A 21,867-nucleotide genomic window follows, 5' to 3' on the forward strand; every position below is an offset into this window, starting at 1 on the left:
GGTGTTCATTGGAAGGACTGATGCTGAAGCTGAAACTCCAATACTTTAGCCACCTCATGAGAAGAATTGACTCATTGGAAAAGACCCTGATGCTGGGAGGGATTGGGGGCAGGCAAAGAAGGGGATGACAGAGGATGAGATGGCTGGATGGCATCACTGACTCGATGGAAGTGAGTCTGAGTGAACTCCGGGAGTTGGTGATGGACAGGGAGGCCTGGCGCGCTCCGATTCATGGGGTCGCAAAGAGTTGGACACGACTGAGTGACTGAACTGAACTGAAGCTTTATCATTTCTCAGTAACGGGAATGGACTGACATGAAGTGGGTGATGGAATCTGCCTTAGAGCTGCAGGATATTCAGGCTGGAGAGACAGCACATTGGTCATCCAACAGCCACCCTTTTTAGCATCAGAGAAACTGTACTGTTTCTGGCACCTGCTGTTACTGGGAGTAGATATTTCTTTCGCCTACAGCGTGTTTGTGTGTTCATGACAGGATTTCACAAGTGAATGTCTGAAGTCTTACCTGCAAAAGCATTTCTTAAAACCAACAATATTACTACGATGCAGTAGATTTACCAATAAATAAAGAGAGAAACAAACAAGTAAATAGATAAATAAAAGCTAATAGAGAACACTTCTTATGACTTAACTGTCATCTATGTCAGGAGAATTCCTGCCTTCTAAGGTCTGAATACGAAACTCATGTGTGCCAGTGGCTTGTGACCTCCTCTAGCTGTGTTACTGAAAGCACATGCATTCTTAAATAAACTGGGCAAAATAAAATGCCACAATTGTGGTGCTAACAGGGTCAGCAGTAATGGTTACAAGAGGATTTTCGGATGTAACAGAATCAAAAGTAGTGTCCTGTTAACGAAAGTTTTCGAGTCGCTTTTTTATTTTGAGCCAGATTTGTAAGAGCAGTGGTTGAAAGAAAAGACACTCTATTCTGACAAGTACTCCATTCAGAGTCTTTCTGAAATGGATAAAGATGGTGCTTGTTTGGTCTCCTGCAGGAAATTCGACACAATGATGTCTGTTGAGAGCTTACCTGCTGACTGCTTGACATGTCTAATAACTTCTCCAGCTCCTTGATATGACGACTGACCTCCTTCAAGAGAAGTTTGAGTCGATTTCCAATCACGTGGACTTTTTCTTTGGCTTCTAAACAGTCTGTGCCTTCAGCATTCACCAACAGTTGGCAAGACATGTCTTGCAGTGAGGCCACTTTGAGTTGAGATTCCAACAGCTCATGTCTTATTTGCTAAGAATATAATAAAAAATATTTTTCTGAGAATTTCTGATACTTGGAGAAAGTGCCTATGTGCAGGATGACATCACTTTAACTCAGTGGACAATTATACCTAAGCATCACACAAGGAAGGATATAGCAGCCATGACCTTTGGGAATCAGGGACATATGTTCTAATCCTACCTCTCCCAAAAAGCATCCTATAAAATCCTTGAACCTTTCTGATCTGTTTTCTCGTTTGGTGGTGGTTTTTTTTTCAGTCACTAAGTTCAACTCTTTGTGACCCTCACGGACTGCAACATGCCCCCCCTGTCCTTCACTATCTCCTGGAGTTTGTTTAAATACACGTCTGTTGAGTCTGTGATGCTATCTAACTGTCTCATCTTCTGCCACCCCCTTCTCCTCCTGCCCTCAGTCTTTCCTAGCATCAGTCTCTTTTCCAATCAGTTGGCTCGTCAAATCAGGTGGCCAAAATATCTGAGCTTCAGCTTTATCATCAGTCCTTCCAATGAGTATTCAGGGTTGATTTCCTTTAGGTAAAATGGTGATATTAATTCCTGCCTGGTCCACAGTATTATTGGAGTAATACTGCATATTATTCAATTCACCAATATTCACCACTGCATATTGGTGAACACATGTCAAATTATTTAAAATATAAAGTATTATGCAAATGATCCATAAAATAATCATTTAAAAAGAAAAGTAAAACTAACATATAAATGCAGAAAAACTCAGCTTGGTTGAGGTATACTCTGATATCTATTTGAGATTTTTAAAAAAGGTATACGGGTGATTCATCACTCACAACTTAATGTCTGAGGTCAAAAGTCTGGTGAAAATGTAGCTGCATAGCTATTTCCTCTGGGTTTCTAAGACCTTTATAGTACTGAACTAAAAGCTGCCAATTCTGTTGGTTAGGTCACTGTGAGTGTTAAATGTTAAGAAATAGCATTTTAAAAATACAGAAAGTGACAAAGTGCAAATTATTTTCTCCTAATGGAACTCAAATATGCTTCCTTATCTTCCATAAAATCACTTAAGTATATGGCACATTATATTGTCCGAAGTTCTTTGCATAAGAATCTACACAAAAATCTTGCAAATATCCTTTTGAATTTAGTACTAGAAAAAGTTTCCTATTCCTTGAAAACTAGTATATTTCCTTTTTGTCAGGTAATAAAAATCGTTTAACTTACCATGTTTCCCTTGTCTTAGATTTCAGAAAACTTGATACTGAAGTTGAATCTACATACTTAATTCTTCTTAAGAATCCTTAATGGTCTCTATTTTAATAGATTCTCTATTTTAATAGATTTAATGTCCTTTTATTATCAGTTATCCGAAATAGTATTGTGACATAGATTCAATATATAAAGTTTAAATTAGAAATAAATTGTAAATAAGAATAGAACTGCCTTGATAAAATGAGGCTAATTAAGATGAAGACCATCTGAGGACTTCCCTGGTGGTACAACAGTTAAGACTTTGCCTTCCAATGCAGGGGATGTGGGTTTGATTCCTGGTCAGGGAGCTAAGATTCCACATGCCTAGTGGCCAAAAAACCAAAAACATTAAACAAAAGCAAGATTGTAACAAATTCAATTAAGACTTTAAAAAAATGTCTCACAAAAAAAACTTTTTACAAAAGTCTACTAAAAAATTAGCTTAAAAAAAACAAAGATGAAGACAGATTTTTAGATGAGCAATGGCTTTAGAACAAGATTCTAAAGCCAGCATATGCCATCTTCTATGCACATGCTTGCTTCACAGAGATGAGAAATCATGAGGGGTAAAAAAGACTAAGAGACTACAACATGAAAGGTAAACAAGCACAACCAACTATAACATAAGCAGAGGCTGTCCAAGCCCACATATCTCACCTTAAGCTGTTTGTGATGGTCCTGAAGTATTTCTGCATCAAGGTTAGAATCAATGGGGACAATTTCATTTTTCCTTCTGTCGATGTTCTCCAGCATAAGCAGCAAACCGTGACTCATTTCATGAAAATCCTATGGAAAAAATAAAATATGGAGCATAAAATCGTCTTGAATGAGACATTTTTCTTTCTCTCACAGCTTAAATACCCATGCATTACAATTCCTACCATTGGTTTTCAGATCTTATACACAACTCCTTTCTAAGCAAGGCACTGAAGTTATTGTAATTATCTGAGTTCAAGTTCTTACCAAAAAACATCTAATTTATTACTCTAGGGAAAAATTAGACATAAGGAAAACTGGCATCAAATATTGAATTCCTAGGGCTCTAACACAGATTGGAGACAAGAACTCTCCTCCTCTCTCTTCCTCCTGTATTCAAATTTTTCCAACATTAAAAAATATATATATATTTATTTGGCTGTGCTGGGTCTTAGTTGTGGCATATGGGATCTAGCTCATTGACTAGGGATTGAACCCGGGACCCCTGGACTGGGAGCACGGGGTCTTAGCCACTGGACCACCAGGGATGGCCCCAAATCTTTCCATCTTTGAAGGCCTAAATTCAATCCCTTCTCTCCACACATCCATGTGTTCATTTAATCAAGGTATGGTTATGGAAGATCTCCATGGTGGGAGATGCTAAACTAGAGATGAGGGAAGCCACAGCTTGGGTACCTGCTTCAAGCAGCTATTACTCTTGGGGGCAGCTACAATCCTGGAATACAGGCTTCTCATCCTGCTCAGATTATAACCCAAACTCCTGGCCCTGCCCACAAAGCCCTGCATGATCTGTCTCCTGACCACCTCCTGGATCTTTCTTGGCCATTTGTCTCCGATCACACTGGCCTCACTCTGGCCTCTGGCCTCCTTCTGTCCTTGAAGATGCTAAGCCCTTTCCTGCTTCTGAGACTTGCCACTTGCTTGACCTCCTTCATGGCAACATCCTTCCGGTGTCAGCTCAAACATTCATACGACTTCCCTGCTCACCATTCCAAAGTGCTTTCATTCGGTTACCCTTATCATATCTGGAAGTAGCTTGGTTAAGCATTTATTTGCATTTTTGTTGTCCATCTTGCCCAACAGAAGCAAAGGCTGGGCTGTCTCCTGCCTGCTTAGTGCGGTGTCTGTCATGTGTGTAAACACTGGGCAAGTAACTGTGTCCGAATGAATGGGTAGACATTTGTAATGCTCTCTTGGGTGTCTCCTAATGTGCTCAGAACATATCTGTTGAATGAATACATGAATGAGTCAAAGGAGGAATGGTGAGGCTGAGATAAATTGATGGGAATAGTCTCTTGCAAATTCTAAAGGACATGGGGTTTTTCAACTCTGGGTCATATGTACACATTCTCCAGTAAAATGAAAACTGGGCACAAAGTTACCTCACATGAATACTGACTTTGGGAAGTAACTGCATCCCTCTAGTGATCTTGATAAATTGAGTTACAGACTCAGCCACACTGGAAGTGTTGGATTCTGGAACGTGGCCTGCCCAAAGCCCCACAGACCTGGCACTGCATGAGCGCGTCCTGGAGAAGACCCCGCCACTCCTCCAGCAGGGAGCACACGCGTTCCCACCGCCCGTTCATCTGGGACAAACGATCCTGAAGATCCTGGCTCTCCTCCCGGCCAGGCTGAGTGAACTCGGAGCTGCACAGATGGATGGACAGGATGATGGCTTTGCGCTGGTCCACAGCTTTCTGGAGCTCCTGCAAAGAGAAAGGAGAACAATCAAACAAGGAAAACAACAATAAAAACGTTAAAGAGATATAGTCTGAGACCTCCGGAAATGCTTCACCCAAATTAAAAAGATCCATTAATTAACACTGGCCTTATAGCAAGATGGCTAAGGTACACACCCCTGGGGACCACACTGGAGCTAAAAGAATTGGATCAGATATAGACTTACTGACATAAATGGATCTTAAGAAAATACAGTTGTAAGTGAAAGAGTCATAAACAGATTGCTATAGGCTACAAAACAGCACTTATGCAATTTAAAATTTATTGTGCACATACAAATCCACATTTTTCAGGAATACATGTGAAAAAAGAAGATTAAAACTTTGGAATGGTTGCTATGGGTTTGAGGAATGGGGATTAAGAAACAGTGGGAGAAAAGGGATAGATAAATAAAATTAAGGAACTTTTCAGGAAGCAAAGATGATCCTGGGCAGTGAACTAAAGAGCAGGATGAAGTCAGCCCCTACCATGGGAGTCCAACAACAAACCAACCAAAACAAACCAAACACAGCATCGTCCAACAGTTCTGAGCAGCAGGAAATGTGCTCTTAGTTCCAGCGTACAAATTCAATTTCAGTAGACTAATGCTACTCATTGGGCTCCAGTATCACTGTGGACAGTGACTGCAGCCATGAAATTAAAAGACACTTGCTCCTTGGAAGGAAAGCTACAGCAAACCTAGACAACATATTAAAAAGCAGAGATATCACTTTCCTGACAAAGGTCCATATAGTCAAAGCTGTGGTTTTTCCAGTTAGTCTTGTTTGGATGTGAGAGTTGGACCACAAAGAAGTCTGAGTGCTAAAGAACTGATGCTTTCAAATTGTGGTACTGGAGAAGACTCTTGAGAGTCCCTTGGACTGCAAGAAGATCAAACCAGTTAATCCTAAAAGAAATCAACCCTGAATATTCATTAAAAGGACTGATGCTGAAGTTGAAGCTCCAATACTTTGGCCACCTGATGTGAAGAGCCAACTCACTGGAAAAGACTGAGAAGGATTAAGGGCAGGAGGAGAAGGATTAAGGGCAGGAGGAGAAGAGGGTCACAGAGGATGAGACGGCTGGATGGCATCATAGACTCAATGGACATGAGTTTGAGCAAACTCTGGGAAATAGTGAAGGATGGGGAAGCCTGGAGTGCTGCAGTCCATGGGGTCTGCTTCTGTAAAGAAGCAGACATGACTTAGCTGCTGAAAACAATGTTACTCAAAGTTGTGCGCATAGGTATGAAATGCACGGCTTGGTAAGAAAGCAGATTCCTAGGCCCTGGCCTCCAGCTGTTCTGACGTCACAGGCACCGACAGTCAGTGGTCCACAGCCTGAGAACACTGCCTCTGCCACAGGCCAGACTTTTTGAGATGATAAAGAGAATAAATAGTATTTGATCAGCTAACAAATTTGGCTTGGTTTCACAAAAAACAGAACAAAAACAAACAGGTGACTGATGTGTTACTGTGTGTATTTCCCCAAAATCTAGAACTAAATTTCAAGAACTTGAGTACAAGCTTATACATTAATCACTGAATATCTTGGTACTGTTTAAATGTTCCCAGATCAAAGTAGAGTCAATGACCCTATAGATCACATCGACCCAGGCTACATTTTCTTATAATTCTCACCATTTGTTATGTTTCCAACTTGTCTTAATTTTCACTTTTAAGTGGATTCTTAATATGCCATGATATAGAATCAATCACAAAAAAGCACAAAAATCTGCAAATATTGTAGAAAGTACTAGGTTATTCCACATATTTATCCTCAGAAAACAGATAGGAAAGATAGGGGAGGGATGGATAAGAGGGTGGCTTTTTCTTATCACATAGGCTGACTTTCAAGGTCTCAACTTTTCCATCCTGATCTCACTTAGGCCTCAGATTCTGGCCAATGTTTGCTTCATCAACCTTTTAAGGAACTGATTACAATGCAACACTGCCTTACATTTTCCTGGAAAGACACTCAAGTAATTTAAGCACTCTAAAAAAAAAAAAAAAGTAATCCAGAGAATATAAATTGCATTTCCCATCTGATGCTTCATCTTGAAATTGATGGAGCTGGTACAGAGGCTACTGTATAAGAAGTCTGAGCAGTGGTCGGGAAGACTCATTTCACTGTTTGAAAATTTAAAACAAAATAACAGCTAAAACAAGGCAGAAAAACATCAGTCCCAAAGAAAACCAGCACACACAGAAACCAGGGAGACACAAAGACAGTGTGTTTTGCTTAATCCTTGAGTCTAGAGGGCCCAGTAGCTACATCTGAAGAAAAGCACAGCTTGACGTTCTCCAAACAAAAAGGCAGGACCAAGAGAGCTATTAAGAAGACACTGAGCTCTCCATCCATAGTATGCTTACAAAAGTCTCCACACATGCATCTCAATGCATCTCAATAGCTGGGCTGAAGAGGATTTTTACGATCTAGAGAGGGAGTTAGAGAAGGTTATCTTCTGTACTACATCCAACAAGGTCAAAATCAAATGGAAATGTCAGGTGTTGTAGCAGGATTACTCCGCAGGTTTTGTTTAGCTGGATTCATTACACTGAAAATTGCTTCTGCCACTATGGTAACCTAGTTCAGAAGTTCTGCTGATTCCAGGGTGACAAGTGGCTTCCTTAGGTCTCTACAAACTCATATGTATACCATCTAGGACAGGCTTCCTCTCCAGCTCTAGATAGACTTGTAGGGCCCTGGCCATAGCTGTGTTTGCCTTAAAAGAGGTTAACTAGGTCCCAGAGGTACCTGGAGGTTTTATGCAATTTTAACTGGTCATTAAATCATGATTATTTTCATGAGGGGCTTCCCTGGTGGCTCAGATGGTAAAGAATCCGCTTGCAATGCAAGAGACATGCATTGGATCCCTGGGTCTGGAAAATCCCCTGGAGAAGGGAATGGCTACCCACTCCAGTATTCTTTTCTGGAAAATTCCACAGACAGAGCAGCCTATGGGCTACAGTCCATGGGGTCTCAAAGAGTTGGATGTGACTGAGCGACTAAAACATATACACATTTTTATGGGGCTGGGTCTGCAATTCAGTCCAGCTCTCAACTCTTCCAAGCCTTCCTAGGAACACTCTGACTCGGGATGGCTGGAGAAACATCTGTGTCCACTTCCACCAACCACTGGCCCACTGCTATGTCAGTGTGTAACAGCCAGGGCTGGTGTTTTTCATCTGACCGGGCATTCCACATGGCCGCTTTCTGTCTGGCACCATGGAAAAGGCCGAGAGCAGCTACCTTCAGCTTCTGGATTTGGAGCGCGATGGACTGGATGTCGGTGCTGAGCTGTAGGCGCTGAAGCTGTTCCAGGTCGCCCTCCGTCTCCCTAAGCCAGGTCAGAACGCTATTCAGATCTGAGTCCAACTGCTGCCTCCTCTGGGGCTTCTGTTTCATCCTCAGCTCCTTGCTCAGGGCCTCTGCCTGGATGAGTTCCCAGCGGTCAATCACGCCTGGCAAGACAGGACATGCACACGAGAGTGAGGGGCTTTCCTCCACATGGAATGTTTAGGAAATGCTTGAAACCGACATGGGCGCTAACTCTAAAACAGAAAAGAAAGTAATGCCACTGGGCATTTCCATTGCTGTCAGCTGTAAGTAACAGGATAGTGGCTGTATTTTTCTTATCTGCATTTTTAACAATGATGGGGAAGAAAAAAATCAGCTACATAAGATTTAACACTGTAAAGAGATTTATGAAGTGATAGCATTAAAGTGAGTGAACATCGGGACTTCCCTGGTGGTCCAGTGGCTAGGACTCCCTGTTCCGAATGCAGGGTGGCCTGAGTTCGATCCCTGGTCAGGGAACTAGATCCTGCATGCTGCAACTAAGACCCGGGGTAGCCAAAATAAATACATACAGAGATATTAAACAACAACAACAATAAAGTTGGTGAAGATAACTTTCAGTTCTTGGTTTCTTTCTGCAATAGAGCTCTGAGAGCACTGGGCATATATCTAGAAGATTCCTGACTAGTGATTCAAAGATGATGCTTTAAAATAAATGGGACATGGGGAAAAACCACTGTGATATTTTTCACCTTCTTGTTCTGTCCCCAGAGATCCTTGTAACCTGAAGGAAAGTTCTCAGGACAGAATAGTATAGATTGAGGTAAGCAACACAGTGGAACTCAGAGGCATCAGAGTGTTTTGAGATCTTCTATTTCACTCTGTCCTGAATAGAGCACAACACACTCACCAGCTGTTTGGGTTTCAGTGCTATTCAAGTTAACAAAGCCAGGAAAATGGTCCTCTTCCTCGGTCAGCTTGTGCTCCAGTCTTTTCACTGAGTCTATGCTGCCACTGCATTCACCCAGCAGTTTCATCTGTTTAGACACAGAAAAGAGGCTCCCTTGTCACAAAATTCTCAAGCTGTCATGAGTGCAAGAGATCCTGGGGAAAATATCTTTGGAGTTCCTCAAAAGAGACAGTGGCTAAGTGCTACTTTTCTGTAAAGAGTAAGCTGCTCTTAGCTTCCCTGATGGCTCAGTGGTAAAGAATCTGCCTGCCAATTCAGGAGACATGGGTTTCATCTCTGATCTGGGAGGATCCCACATGCTATGGAGCAACTAAACTTCAAGCATCACAAGTAAGCCCGTGCTCTAGACTCTGTATTCCATGAGAGAAGCCACCGCAATGAGAAACCCTTGCACCCTCACTAGAGAGTAGCCCCGTTTGCCACAACTAGAGAAAAGCCTGTGCAGCAATGAAGACCCCGCACAGCCAAAAAAAAAAAAAAAAAAAGAGTAAGCTGCTCTGCTGGAAACAAAAAAGTCAAGTTCAAAAACATGCTTCTAAAACATGTGACATGTTCATATTTACACAAAGCAATGCCTTGAAGATATACTTGGCACACATGGTTTTACACAAGTCCTCCCAATTTCTTTTAAAATTTATGAATCAAAACAGACTAAATCGATCTGGGATTTAACACTCAGAGCTCCCAGCTGGCAATATAACATATTGTCTTTGGCAAGCTGCTCCCTTTTTCTTAAACTGAAGTGTGGGAACAGTGATATTACCACAAATCTCACAGGGGCATCTATTTGCATTAAGTAATTAAAATGCTTAAAAGAATAAAACAATATTAACACCAGCTGTTTCATGAGAAAATCTAAGAAATGCTTAATAGATACTAAGGGAATAAATCTGACATCAAAAGAAAAGCTTCCAACTCCATATTTAATATTCACATATTCAAAGACTAAAGGAACAAATCATTTCAAGGCATGCCTGTTACACGTGATCATAACGTTTTCTTTCAAAGCCTTTACCAAATCATGTTGCTCTTAAGTTACTTTGATTGCTTTTGATTGGTGTTAAGTATAATCTCAGTTGATTTCAGCACGCTCATTGTGAAACTGTATTATATTTTTTAAAAGGAGGTTTCACTATAATAGAAGTCAGGATAAGAGGCCAAATTGAACAGGAAGTAAACTCATGATTAATTAATTACTCTTCTGTGACTGTGAGGATGTTAACGTCAGCATAAAAAGTTCTCTTCCCTGGTTTCAAAAAAGCAGTACGTGTGAATTGTCATTAGGCTTAGGGAAATTAATTTTTCTTGCCTTTTACGAGGGGTGTGAAGAGACATGACAGAAGGCCTTGAAGAGATTTACTTTCAAATCTTCTTGCTTAAGTATGCGTAAGAACACAGGTAATTCTCTGAGTATTTCTCTGGGAAGTTATTCTGTCAGTAACTTGAGCAGAGCAAAGCTATTACATACTTTACAAAGAGCTTTAAAAATGGAACTGGTAATACACACAATCTCTTGCCATCTTCTCTCCAAATCTTGTTAGTCAGAATTGTTTTCCCCAGAATGAGAAAACAAACAAGAGAATACAAAAATCCCAGGGTCATCAAGTGACTCAAAAGACACCCAGGAAAAGAACTAAACCTATTCCATGTCAGCAATATACCAGCTGCTCCGAGCATAACCTTGGTCAGAAAAATCATTAACTGAATTTGAAAGAATGCCTAGTTACCTTCCAGGGCCAAAGCAATCTGTGGAAAGATTTCACAAGAGATCTGGATTCGATCCCCTGGATCAGGAAGATCCCCTGGAGAAGGGATCTTCTACCCACTCCAGTATTCTTGCCTGGAGAATCCCATGGACAGAGGAGCCTGGCGGGCTACAGTCCACAGTGTCAAAAAAAAGTCTGACACGACCGACTGACTGACTAACACTTTCACTTTCAGTTCTCTGTGTAAAGGAACAGGCTGGTTCTTAAGGTAGATCAGGGGGCTGAGCACAGACCACTTTTGCACCAAAGGTAACCTGCTAACAGGGCTTTGTTTTGCACACACATCTATGAGTTCAAGGGCAGTTTGGTACGCGGAGAGCGGACACAGACCTCATGCCACAAACAGATGGTTCTTTGTCACACAGCTGTGATCACCAGGTACGTATGAGGATCAAGAAGGGCCCGGATACTCACGTAGCCCCTGTAGCCGGAGTCTAGCTCTGGTCCTGTGGGCGTTTTGCTGTGGATGATATTCTCTGTTTGCTGCATCTGAAAGCGGCTGTCATCCAAGGCTTTGCCCAGCTGTTGGATCTGTGACTCCAAGGCACCAGGGTCCCCTGCAGCGTCAACCATGAGAATCTCGATAAGCTTGACATTCAAGGAGATGGTTAAGAAATTCTACAGGCAGGGCAGCAGAGAGATGGCATGTGTGTGGGTGATCATAAGGCACATTTAGTACTGACATGCTGGTGGGTTAGGAGTTCAAATGACTAGACTGATGAATGTGCTTGACCAGGAGTCCAAGCTGACTGGGTGCTGCCCCAGGGGCCACACAGTAGGTTCTCACAGCCTGTGAGTCTGCTTCCTCTTAAACTGCACGCTGTGAGTTGGGGAGGGCCATTCTCAAAACCTCAGGTGGTCCCTTCTGCTCCCCGATAACTGGGAGTTATCAGTTACGTCTCAGGCTCCCTCTGCAGTCACTTATCAAACAGAAAGTCACACCATCTTATTTTCCTCTCTGCATCTCAGGAGAAGATGGTGCCCCTGAAGTCTCAAGTGGCTGCACCCTTCACTTAAGGCAAGACTTCACGTGAGCTGAGAAAAGGTATGTGTGGAGGAGCCACGCTAGCAATGACTTCATTTTGTCTGAAACTTGAAACAAAACCAGGAGAAAGTGAAAATTTTAGCATTTCCATCCAGGCGTGCTCCCACTCTGAGCTTAGAACTCCTGGCTTACCTTTGAGAGACGTGATGTTGTTTTGGAAATTTGTGTGTGCGTGTGCGGTACAGTCTTTGAACTCAACAAGAATATGATCGTCAGAGTGAAGCTAGCGCAGGGTGAAAGCACAGTAAACATTAGTAAGCTTTATTAATTCTCTTTTGGAAAGAAAGCCTTCTAAATACACCTGGAAGAAGTCTCTCACTGGGAATCACTCAGGTAGTCACCATTTTAGCAATGAGACTTTATTTTTCATCCTTTTGCTTTTTTATAGAAACGTTAAGTGTAAACTAATAATCTCACGAGTCAACACCCTATCACCAGGGTCCAACCCTGTTCTCTCCATTGTCCTCCAGATTACAGACTCTGAACTACAGTTTGTCTACAGCGAGAGTCTAATTTTTTGGAGCTGAATACCTGACTCATCCTTTGTCTTTTATGGGCCCCCAGAGATCAGGAAGATAAACAGTGGGCCTGGGGTCCCACCTATAAGCTAGTGAACTTGGGACAGAATCCCTGAGCCCTGACTCCCCAGCCAGTGATGGGTCTGCAATTCCTCCTTGAAGTCATAAAGTCAGAGCTGTTACAACCAAGCAGGGAGCTAGAGCACCAATGCTAAGACTAGTGTTTCCATCTATTTTCTGCCATTAATAGGCATCATAGTTCATACTTACTGAGAGTGACTACCATTTCACAAGTTGAATGGTTATTTTACCGCACTTGATTACTGGAGCTATGGGCTTCCCTGGTGGCTCAGGCAGTAAAGAATCTGCCGGCAATGTGGGAGACCCAGGTTTAATCCCTGGGAAGACCCAGGGAAGATCCCCTAGAGGAGGGAATGGCTACCCACTCCTGTATTCTTGCTTGGAGAATTCCATGGAGAGAGGAGCCTGGCAGGCTATAGGCCATGGGGTCACAAAGAGTCGGACATGACTGAGTGACCAACATTTTCACTTTCACTGAAGTTTTACTCTTGGTGTGGATCAACCAAGTGGTTTGGGTTTTTGTTTCTGAGACGGCAGTCAGAGAAGAAGTTTCTGCCTTAACATGCTTGTGGCACAGAGCTGTGAAAGGGCGGGTAAAGGTGCTCGGAGAGGAGAAGGCTGGTTACAGGTGAGCAGGGGAGGTCTGCTTTGGCTTTGGTGCCTACCAGAGGAATTTCTGATTGCACTTTCTGTGAGTTTAACATAGGCCTCGGGATTTTCAGGGATCACTACATCTGCAAAAAGAGCACAGTCTAAGTTGACAGCTAAGGTCTGCAAACCTGGATCCCCTGATGGCAAGAAAATAACTTTCCTAGAGGGAAAAAAGGAAATTAATCATTCTGGGCCGATAATTCTTGAACATACAGAGAAGTCTGAGTCCGACCACCAAAGGGTTCCTGAAATAAATCATAATAAAGGCTCTCATTGATGGAGAGTGTTTTATGAGCCAGGCGATGTTCTGGGCACTCGTTTATCCTCACAGAAACCCTACAGGGTGTGTGGAAGTGTTATTCTCATTTTATTGGTGAAAAAAACTGAGGCTCAGGGGAATTGTTACTCATTCAAGTTTCTACCGCTAGTAGCGGCATAACTGGAATTGCAATCCATACAGGTTCTAGAGCGGTGCTGTCCAACAGAAATAACATACATTGTTTTAAAGAGTCTAAGAGCCACAATGACAAGTCAAGGGATGAAAATACATTCAATACTTAATTTTACTTCATCAATGAATCTAAAGTATAACATGTAATCAACATAAGTACTATTATTAATATTTTACACACTTGCTTTGTGCTAAGTCTTTGAATTCTATGTGTTTGTGTAAGGGCACTGGGTGCAGCAAATATCCATCTGCACAGTCACATTTCAGTGCTCAGCTGTCATGTGTGGCTGAGGGACTGCATATTGAGTATTTCTGCTTTAGATGCAAAATGCTTAGTTATTAGGCTGTACTGTAAAAACAAAATAGAAACGAGAGAAATCATTTTCTTTTTGTACAGCATCAGCCTCTTGGGAATCCAAATGTGAACCATCACACAAAGAAAAAGCAGAAATTGTCTTTTAGGGAATGTGTGAGATGCGTTTATAAGGGCTACAAATCGGCCTCTGGTTATTTATTCTATGTCGACTCACCTTTCTTAAAATGCTCCTCTTTCTCTGTCCACCTCTTCACTATATGTGCTTCCTGAGGCTTCATATGTCTTGATTCCCTTTGTACACTCTTCCTGTGTGGTCTCCTTTCTTTCCTTGGGGACCACTGACATGTGGATAACTATCTAGTCTACATTTCTGGTTCCTGACCCATGTAGCCATCCATTGCTGGCTTTTTCCTGTGGGATAGGCCATAGCATCTCAAGTTCAGGACGTGCCCAGAGGAACTCACTGCCTCCTGCTCTCTCACTGCCCTGCCCCGGTGGCTCCACAGCCACCCAGAACATTCTCTCCTACTCATGGTCCTCAGAGCCTAGGACCACCTGCTTCTTTTACCAAGATGTTCACACCAGAAAAATCACTTCAGCCGCAATCCAATCAATCAGCCATCAGTCACGCAGGAGCCGTCTCATGATTTCTCATAGCTTTCATCTATTCCCAGCGCTGCCTCCTTAGTTCAGGCCATAACCACATCTGTGTCCTGGACTGTAAAGTGATTCCATCTGGACTTTCTTTCAATGTGCCCTTCTCTAGATATTGTTGAGACAGGTTCTTTGAAAACAGACATCAGATCACATTGCCTCCCTCCTTAGAGCCCTGCTGTGACTGTCTAGGGTCTTCACGGTAAAACTGCTTTTCATGATAAACAGGTTGCTGTATGACCAGGCCCTGGTTCGTCTTTCCATCTCCTCTTTGTTCACTCTCCACCTCTCAATCTACAGCCCTGTCATTCTAGACAAACTCCAGGTGACTGAAAGTGCTGAGGCTGGTCATAAAGCTGAGATGGGCGTCCTCTCTTTTCTTCCTCTGGACACTGTCACATCCTCCTGGCTGACTTCTATTCATCCTGCAGGTCTCAGCACAGGTCTCTTCTCTAAACCCTTTCTCCAAAGCTCTGGCTCAGCCACCCCTGGGCTGTTTTCACATCACCTTGTGTACCCTGCTACTCCAGTGCCAAACATTTCACACAGGTGTTTCTTATTTGTCTGTGTTCCACCCTAGAGTGTTAGGGCTTCCTTGGTAGCTCAGAAGTAAAGAATTTGCCTGCAATACAGGGGATGCAGATTCGACCCCTGGATTGGGAAATCCCCTGGAGCAGGAAATGGCAACCCACTCCAGTATTCTTGCCTGGAGAATCCCATGGACAGAGGAGTCTGGTGGGCTCCAGTCCATGGGATCAAAAAGAGTCGGACACGACTTAGCAACTGAACCACCTCCACACTATACCACACTACCACCCTAGAACGTAAGCTCTTTGAAAAGAAAAGGAACTGTGTATTTCCAGTACTTATAAAGCGCCAGTCATGTAGTAAGAATGTAAGCATATGTGGGATAAATCAGTGGTCATATCAATTTTGCATTTGTGAACCATGTTAATATCCAATTACGCCATTGAGTCCAAGTTCCCTTGATGGGAGAAGGAAGATGATTCTGCTTAGCTATGGGTTTTCAGGACAGTATCCATTCCTTCGTATTTTCTTTCAAGCTAGCATACACATAGGAGGAGCTCTTTCCTACCTGATAAGCCAACAGCTCCCCTGAGGTAGAAATCTTTATCTTCCGGACCCTCTTCGTCCTCAGACGGCAGGGTTCTGGACACGGCGGACTCCAGGTCACGGCTGAGGTCATAGTCATGGTCCCATTCCAGGGGGATGGAGTCCACACTGGCGGGGGTGTCTCGTCCAGACCTCTCACTCCGGAGGGGTTGGGCGAGTGAGAGGGAGGGGTTGGAGGAAGGCTGCGGGGAGAGCACGCCGTCCGTGGAGGTGTCCCGCCAGTGGAGGTCTGACAGAGTTCCAGCCTCATCCAGTTCCAGCTCCCGGTCAGAGAGGTCGTGCTCATCATCTGGGAGCTAGAAACGCAGGCAAGACAGCCCTGTTACTGCAGCGGTCAGCTGGTCCCCTCCCCACTCTGTGCTCTGCCTCTCATCAATGTTCAGCACGCAAGCCTAGCTGGACCACATCCCTGTCTTAGTAGGGTTAATTTTAAACTTCCTATCATTGAATAATAAATAAGTATCTTCTGAGCACTTTTCAAAATGCCTTATACGTGAATCTAGTAAATTCTCAATTTTATTGCTGGTAAAATGGAGATAATATTAAGACCTACTTCAAAAAATTGACAGAAGATTAAATAAGATACTGTAAATAAAGATAACTTAGTATCTAACCTGCAACACAGTAAGTACTGAATGGCACAGATCAGGAGCCAAAGGGAATCACTGATAACACCTTAGCTTTTTACATAAAACCCTGGGCCTTTTACACCTTGTATTCCAGATAGAAAATACACTTTATCACAGAAGATGACAAATATTCTAATAATAACATCTTGACAATGAGCTATGATTATGGTAGCAATTAGGGAAAAGGAAAAGAAAAATAAATTCAGCTAAACAACCACATCAATTGGGCCACTGTTTAACACTGCTCACCTTTATCCCCTTGTTTCCTCTAGAAGCTTCTTGATCTTCCATGGAAGATATGTGCCAAGTACTCTTCTAAGCTCTTTATATGCATGTATGTGTATATATATATATAAATACAAATATATATATATATTTATATATGAACTCATATCATGCCCAAAGCAATCCTTTCTATGAGATAGGTACAGTTATTAAGCCAGGTTTACATTAACGAAACTAAGGCAAGCCATATGAAGCACTCTGGCTCCAGAGTCCAGTACCCACTAAACGATGCTACTTGATCTCACATTATTAATTCTCTTTAGACTTCATGACCATGAAAAAACAGTGTCACGTACAGGCAGACGAATCAGTTTCTTATGGTATCTTTCCACGCGTCCAAAGACCTCCTGACAGTAACGTCGGAGCTCATCCAGCTCTTCCTCAATGACGGCCGCATCCAAGGGCTCACTCTTCTCTATCAGCTGTTCTCCTTGGGCGATTATCTGTTCAATCTTATTGTGGTTCAATGAGATTTCCTGCTGGAAGGCCTAGGGAGCATACCTCTCATGTTAATTTCTCATGACTCACATAAACATGAAGCAACTCTAAGATACATATTAAGAAAAACCATGTAGGGGATATTTAGTTTACCATAGACAAAGACAAGCCAAGAGGCTATTACTTTCTAAAGTAAGCTATAAAATTTTGAAATCAGAACAGGAAGCAGAAATGGAATTGTTAGAATTCCATGACCAGAGAGGCGCCTTTGCCTAATAAAATTTACCACCATGGACAGTGTGGGTAAGAGAATCATAGGAAAAAACATTCAAACCCATCATAAAGTTGAGAGCACTGGCTGTCCCTGATGAAAAGTAATGGCAAGCAATAGAGAGCCACCAGAGTTAATTTAGCATTTTAAAGAATTCTATTCAATATTTAAATTTTAGATTTTCCAAGATGTCAAACATGAGTAAGAAAAACCATCCAAAATCACAATATCACAAATTCTTCTCAGATGATTTGACTATTTCAGGACATAAGTAGGAAAAACTGTAATTATTTGAAAAACAGGTAATTCTGGATTCCTTAGACTTATTTTATATGATTCAAAACAGATAAGCCTCAGGGAACATGTTTCAAGGGATAAATTTTAATTCAACACAAGAATAAACTCTGGAATAGTTGAAATTTCCCAATAATAAAAAGAATGCCAAGGGAGAAAGAGGGCGGTTATAAATGCTATGATCCTGCCAGAGTCCAGATAGAAAAGATTCAACTACCACTTGGTAGAAATTTCCTGCTAAAGCTTTTAAATAGGTATTTCTACCTGTGAAACAACTTGGGAGAGTTGAGGTGAAGGGGAAGGATGGAGAGGCTGGTCTATTAAATAAAATACTGGGGCTATTTTATGATTTTTTTATTCTGAGAATCTAGAAGTAAAGGTAATTTCCTTGCTTTATTATGACAACTTTAAAGTCACAGGCACCATGAGTGGTAGTTTAGTTGTTAAGTCCTGTCTGACTCTTGCGACCTCACGCACTGGAGCCAACCAGGCCTCTCTGCCCATGGGATTTTCCAGGCAAGAATACTGGAGTGGGTTGCCATTTCCTTCTCTAAGGCAACATGACTATTCTTATAAAAAAAGTCTACTTATTCTCTTATCTTGGGATGAAAATTTCATAAGCTTCATTGCATATTATTCAAGATATTAAACATTCTTCCTTTGAGGGAATCCTCATATCTAATATATAACCCTCCCCATGTAAAATGCTTCACTCTCCTTTTTCACTTTTATCAAGAGGCTCTTTAGTTACTCTTCACTTAATGCCATAAGGGTGGTATCATCAGTGTATCTGAAGTTATTGATATTTCAGGTTAGTGAAAGTTAGTGAAAGAGGAGAGTGAAAAAGCTGGCCTAAAAATCAACATTCAAAAAACTAAGATAATGGCATCTGGTCCTATCAGTCAGTTCAGTTCAGTCGCTCAGTCGTGTCTGACTCTTTGCGACCCCATGAATCGCAGCAAGCCAGGCCTCCCTGTCCATCACCAACTCCCGGAGTTCACCCAAACCCATGTCCATTGAGTCGGTGATGCAATCCAGCCATCTCATCCTCTGTCGTCGCCTTCTCCTCCTGCCCCCAATCCCTCCCACCATCAGGGTCTTTTCCAATGAGTCAACTCTTCGCATGAGGTAGCCAAAGTATTGGAGTTTCAGTTGCAGCATCAGTCCTTCCAAAGAACACCCAGGACTGATCTCCTTTAGAATGGACTGGTTGGATCTCCTTGCAGTCCAAGGGACTCTCAAGAGTCTTCTCCAACACCACAGCTCAAAAGCGTCAATTCTTTGGTGCTCAGCTTTCTTTACAGTCCAACTCTCACATCCATACATGACCACTGGAAAAACCATAGCCTTGACCAGACGGACCTTTGTTGGCAAAGTAATGTCTCTGCTTTTGAATATGCTATCTAGGTTGGTCATAACTTGCCTTCCAAGGAGTGAGACTTTTAATTTCATGCCTGCAGTCACCATCTTCAGTGATTTTGGAGTCTGACACTGTTTCCACTGTTTCCCCATCTATTTCCTATGAAGTGATGGGACCAGATGCCATGATCTTAGTTTTCTGAATGTTGACTTTTAAGCCAACTTTTTCCCTCTCCTCTTTCACTTTCATCAAGAGGCTTTTTAGTTCCTCTTCACTTTCTGCCATAAGGGTGGTGTCATCTGCATATCTGAAGTGACTGATATTTCTCCTGGAAATCTTGAGTCCAGCTTGTGCTTCTTCCAGCCCAGCGTTTCTCATGATGTACTCTGCATAGAAGTTAAATAAGCAGGGTGACAATATACAGCCTTGATATACTCCTTTTCCTATTTGGAACCAGTCTGTTGTTCCATGTCCAGTTCTAACTGTTGCTTCCTGACCTGCATATAGGTTTCTCAAGAGGTATGTCAGGTGGTCTGGTATTCCCACCTCTTGAAGAATTTCCACAGTTTATTGTTATCCACATAGTCAAAGACTTTGGCATACTCAATGAAGCAGAAATAGATGTTTTTTTCTGGAACTCTCTTGCTTATTTGATGATCCAATGGATGTTGGCAATTTGATCTCTGGTTCCTCTGCCTTTTCTAAAATCAGCTTGAACATCTGGAAGTTCACGGTTCACGTATTGCACCTGGCTTGGAGAATTTTGAGCATTACTTTACTAGCGTGTGAGATGAGTGCAATTGTGTGGTAGTTTGAGCATTCTTTGGCATTGCCTTTCTTTGGGATTGGAATGAAAACTGACCTTTTCCAGTCCTGTGGCCACTGCTGAGTTTTCCAAATTTGCTGGCATATTGAGTGCAGCACTTTCACAGCATCATCTTTCAGGATTTGAAATAGCTCAACTGGAATTCCATCACCTCCACTAGCTTTCTGAGTAGTGATGCTTTCTAAGGACCACTTGACTTCACATTCCAAAATGTCTGGTTCTAGGTGAGTGATCACACCATCGTGATTATCTTGGTTGTGAAGCTGTTTTTTGTACAGTTCTGTGTATCCTTGCCACGTCTTCTTAATATCTTCTGCTTCTGTTAGGTCCATACCATTTCTGTCCTTTATTGAGCCCATCTTTGCACGAAATGTTCCCTTGGTATCTCTAATTTTCTTAAAGAGATCTCTAGTCTTTCCCATTCTGTTGTTTTCCTGTATTTTGTTGCATTGATCCCTGAAGAAGGCTTTCTTATCTCTCCTTGCTATTCTTTGGAACTCTGCATTCAGATGCTTATATCTTTCCTTTTCTCCTTTGCTTTTCACTTCTCTTCTTTTCACAGCTATTTGTAAGGCCTCCTCAGACAGCCATTTTGCTTTTTTCCATTTCTTTTCCATGGGGATGGTCTTGATCCCTGTCTCCTGTACAGTGTCATGAACCTCCATCCATAGTTCAACAGGTTCTCTGTCTATCAGATCTAGGTCCTTAAATCTATTTCTCACTTCCATTGTATAATCATAAGGGATTTGATTTAGGTCATACCTGAATGGTCTAGTGGTTTTCCCTACTTTCTTCAATTTAAGTCTGAATTTGGCAATAAAGGAGTTCATGATCTGAGCCACAGTCAGCTCCCAGTCTTGTTTTTGCTGACTGATATACAGCTTCTCCATCTTTGGCTGCAAAGAATATAATCAATCTGATTTCGATGTTGACCATCTGGTGATGTCCATGTGTAGAGTCTTTTGTGTTGTTGAAAGAGGGTGGTTCTATCACTTCATGGCAAATAGATGGGGAAACAATGGAAACAGTGACAGACTTTTTTTTCTTGGGCTCCAGAATTGCTGCAGATGGCGAATGTAGCCATGAAATTAAAAGACGCTTGCTCCTTGGAAGAAAAGCTATGACCGACCTAGACATCATATTAAAAAGCAGAGACATTACTTTGCCAACAAAGGTCCATCTAGTCAATGCTATGGTTTTTCCAGTAGTCATGTATGGATGTGAGAGTTGGACTGTAAAGAAAGCTGAGCACCGAAGAATTGACGCTTTTGAACTATGGTGTTGGCGAAGACTCTTTAGAGTCCCTTGGACTGCAAGAAGATCCAACCAGTCAATCCTAAAGGAAATCAGTCCTGAATATTCATTGGAAGGACTGACGCTGAAGCTGAAACTCCAATAGTTTGGCCACTTGATGTGAAGAACTGATTCATTTGAAAAGACCCTGATGCTGGGAAAGATTGAAGGCAGGAGAAGGGGATAACAGAGGATGAGATGGTTGGAGGGCATCACGGAGTCAATGGACATGAGTTTGAGCAAGCTCCGGGATTTGGTTATGGACAGGGAAGCCTGCCGTGCTTCATTCCATGGGGTTGCAAAGAGTCGGACATGACTGAGCGACTGAACTGAACTGATGTAAAATGTTTAACTAACCACTGGTTTTTAATTATATATGAAACATATCAAATATACTTAAACATTAATTTGGCACCTAGGAATGCAGTCTGTGCGGAATGAAGTTTCAATATAAGAAAGTTGAACTGGTCTGGATCATGGGAGTCAAACTATCTGAAAGTGCTTGAAACCAACAGAAAAAACCACCATCAAAAATGAAAATGACAGCCTTGCAAATCAAGTTCATACTTAAAGTTTACGTGTTAAGGGGAGTTGTATCTCCTGATAATGCTCTTTATTTCATTTTTAATATTTTTCTGTTTTCTGAATTTCTTTTCAGTCAAGAAGATCT

The 21,867-nt window shown here is 42.1% G+C and overlaps 1 protein-coding gene across 1 annotated transcript in view; it reads right to left on the reverse strand.

Annotated features, from left to right (window-relative positions):
• The window catches only part of SYNE1 (spectrin repeat containing nuclear envelope protein 1), a 501,407-nt gene that overhangs the window by 12,517 nt on the left and 467,023 nt on the right, over positions 1 to 21,867 (reverse strand). Inside the window, 9 exon segments of the mRNA XM_070376885.1 lie at positions 1,050 to 1,262; positions 3,134 to 3,262; positions 4,702 to 4,902; positions 8,168 to 8,379; positions 9,126 to 9,252; positions 11,366 to 11,508; positions 13,261 to 13,329; positions 15,764 to 16,097; positions 17,012 to 17,203. Of these exon segments, the coding sequence (XP_070232986.1) occupies positions 1,050 to 1,262; positions 3,134 to 3,262; positions 4,702 to 4,902; positions 8,168 to 8,379; positions 9,126 to 9,252; positions 11,366 to 11,508; positions 13,261 to 13,329; positions 15,764 to 16,097; positions 17,012 to 17,203 (1,620 nt within the window).

Source organism: Bos mutus, chromosome 9 (genome assembly GCF_027580195.1).
Source record: "Bos mutus isolate GX-2022 chromosome 9, NWIPB_WYAK_1.1, whole genome shotgun sequence".
Classification (NCBI taxonomy): domain Eukaryota; kingdom Metazoa; phylum Chordata; class Mammalia; order Artiodactyla; family Bovidae; genus Bos; species Bos mutus.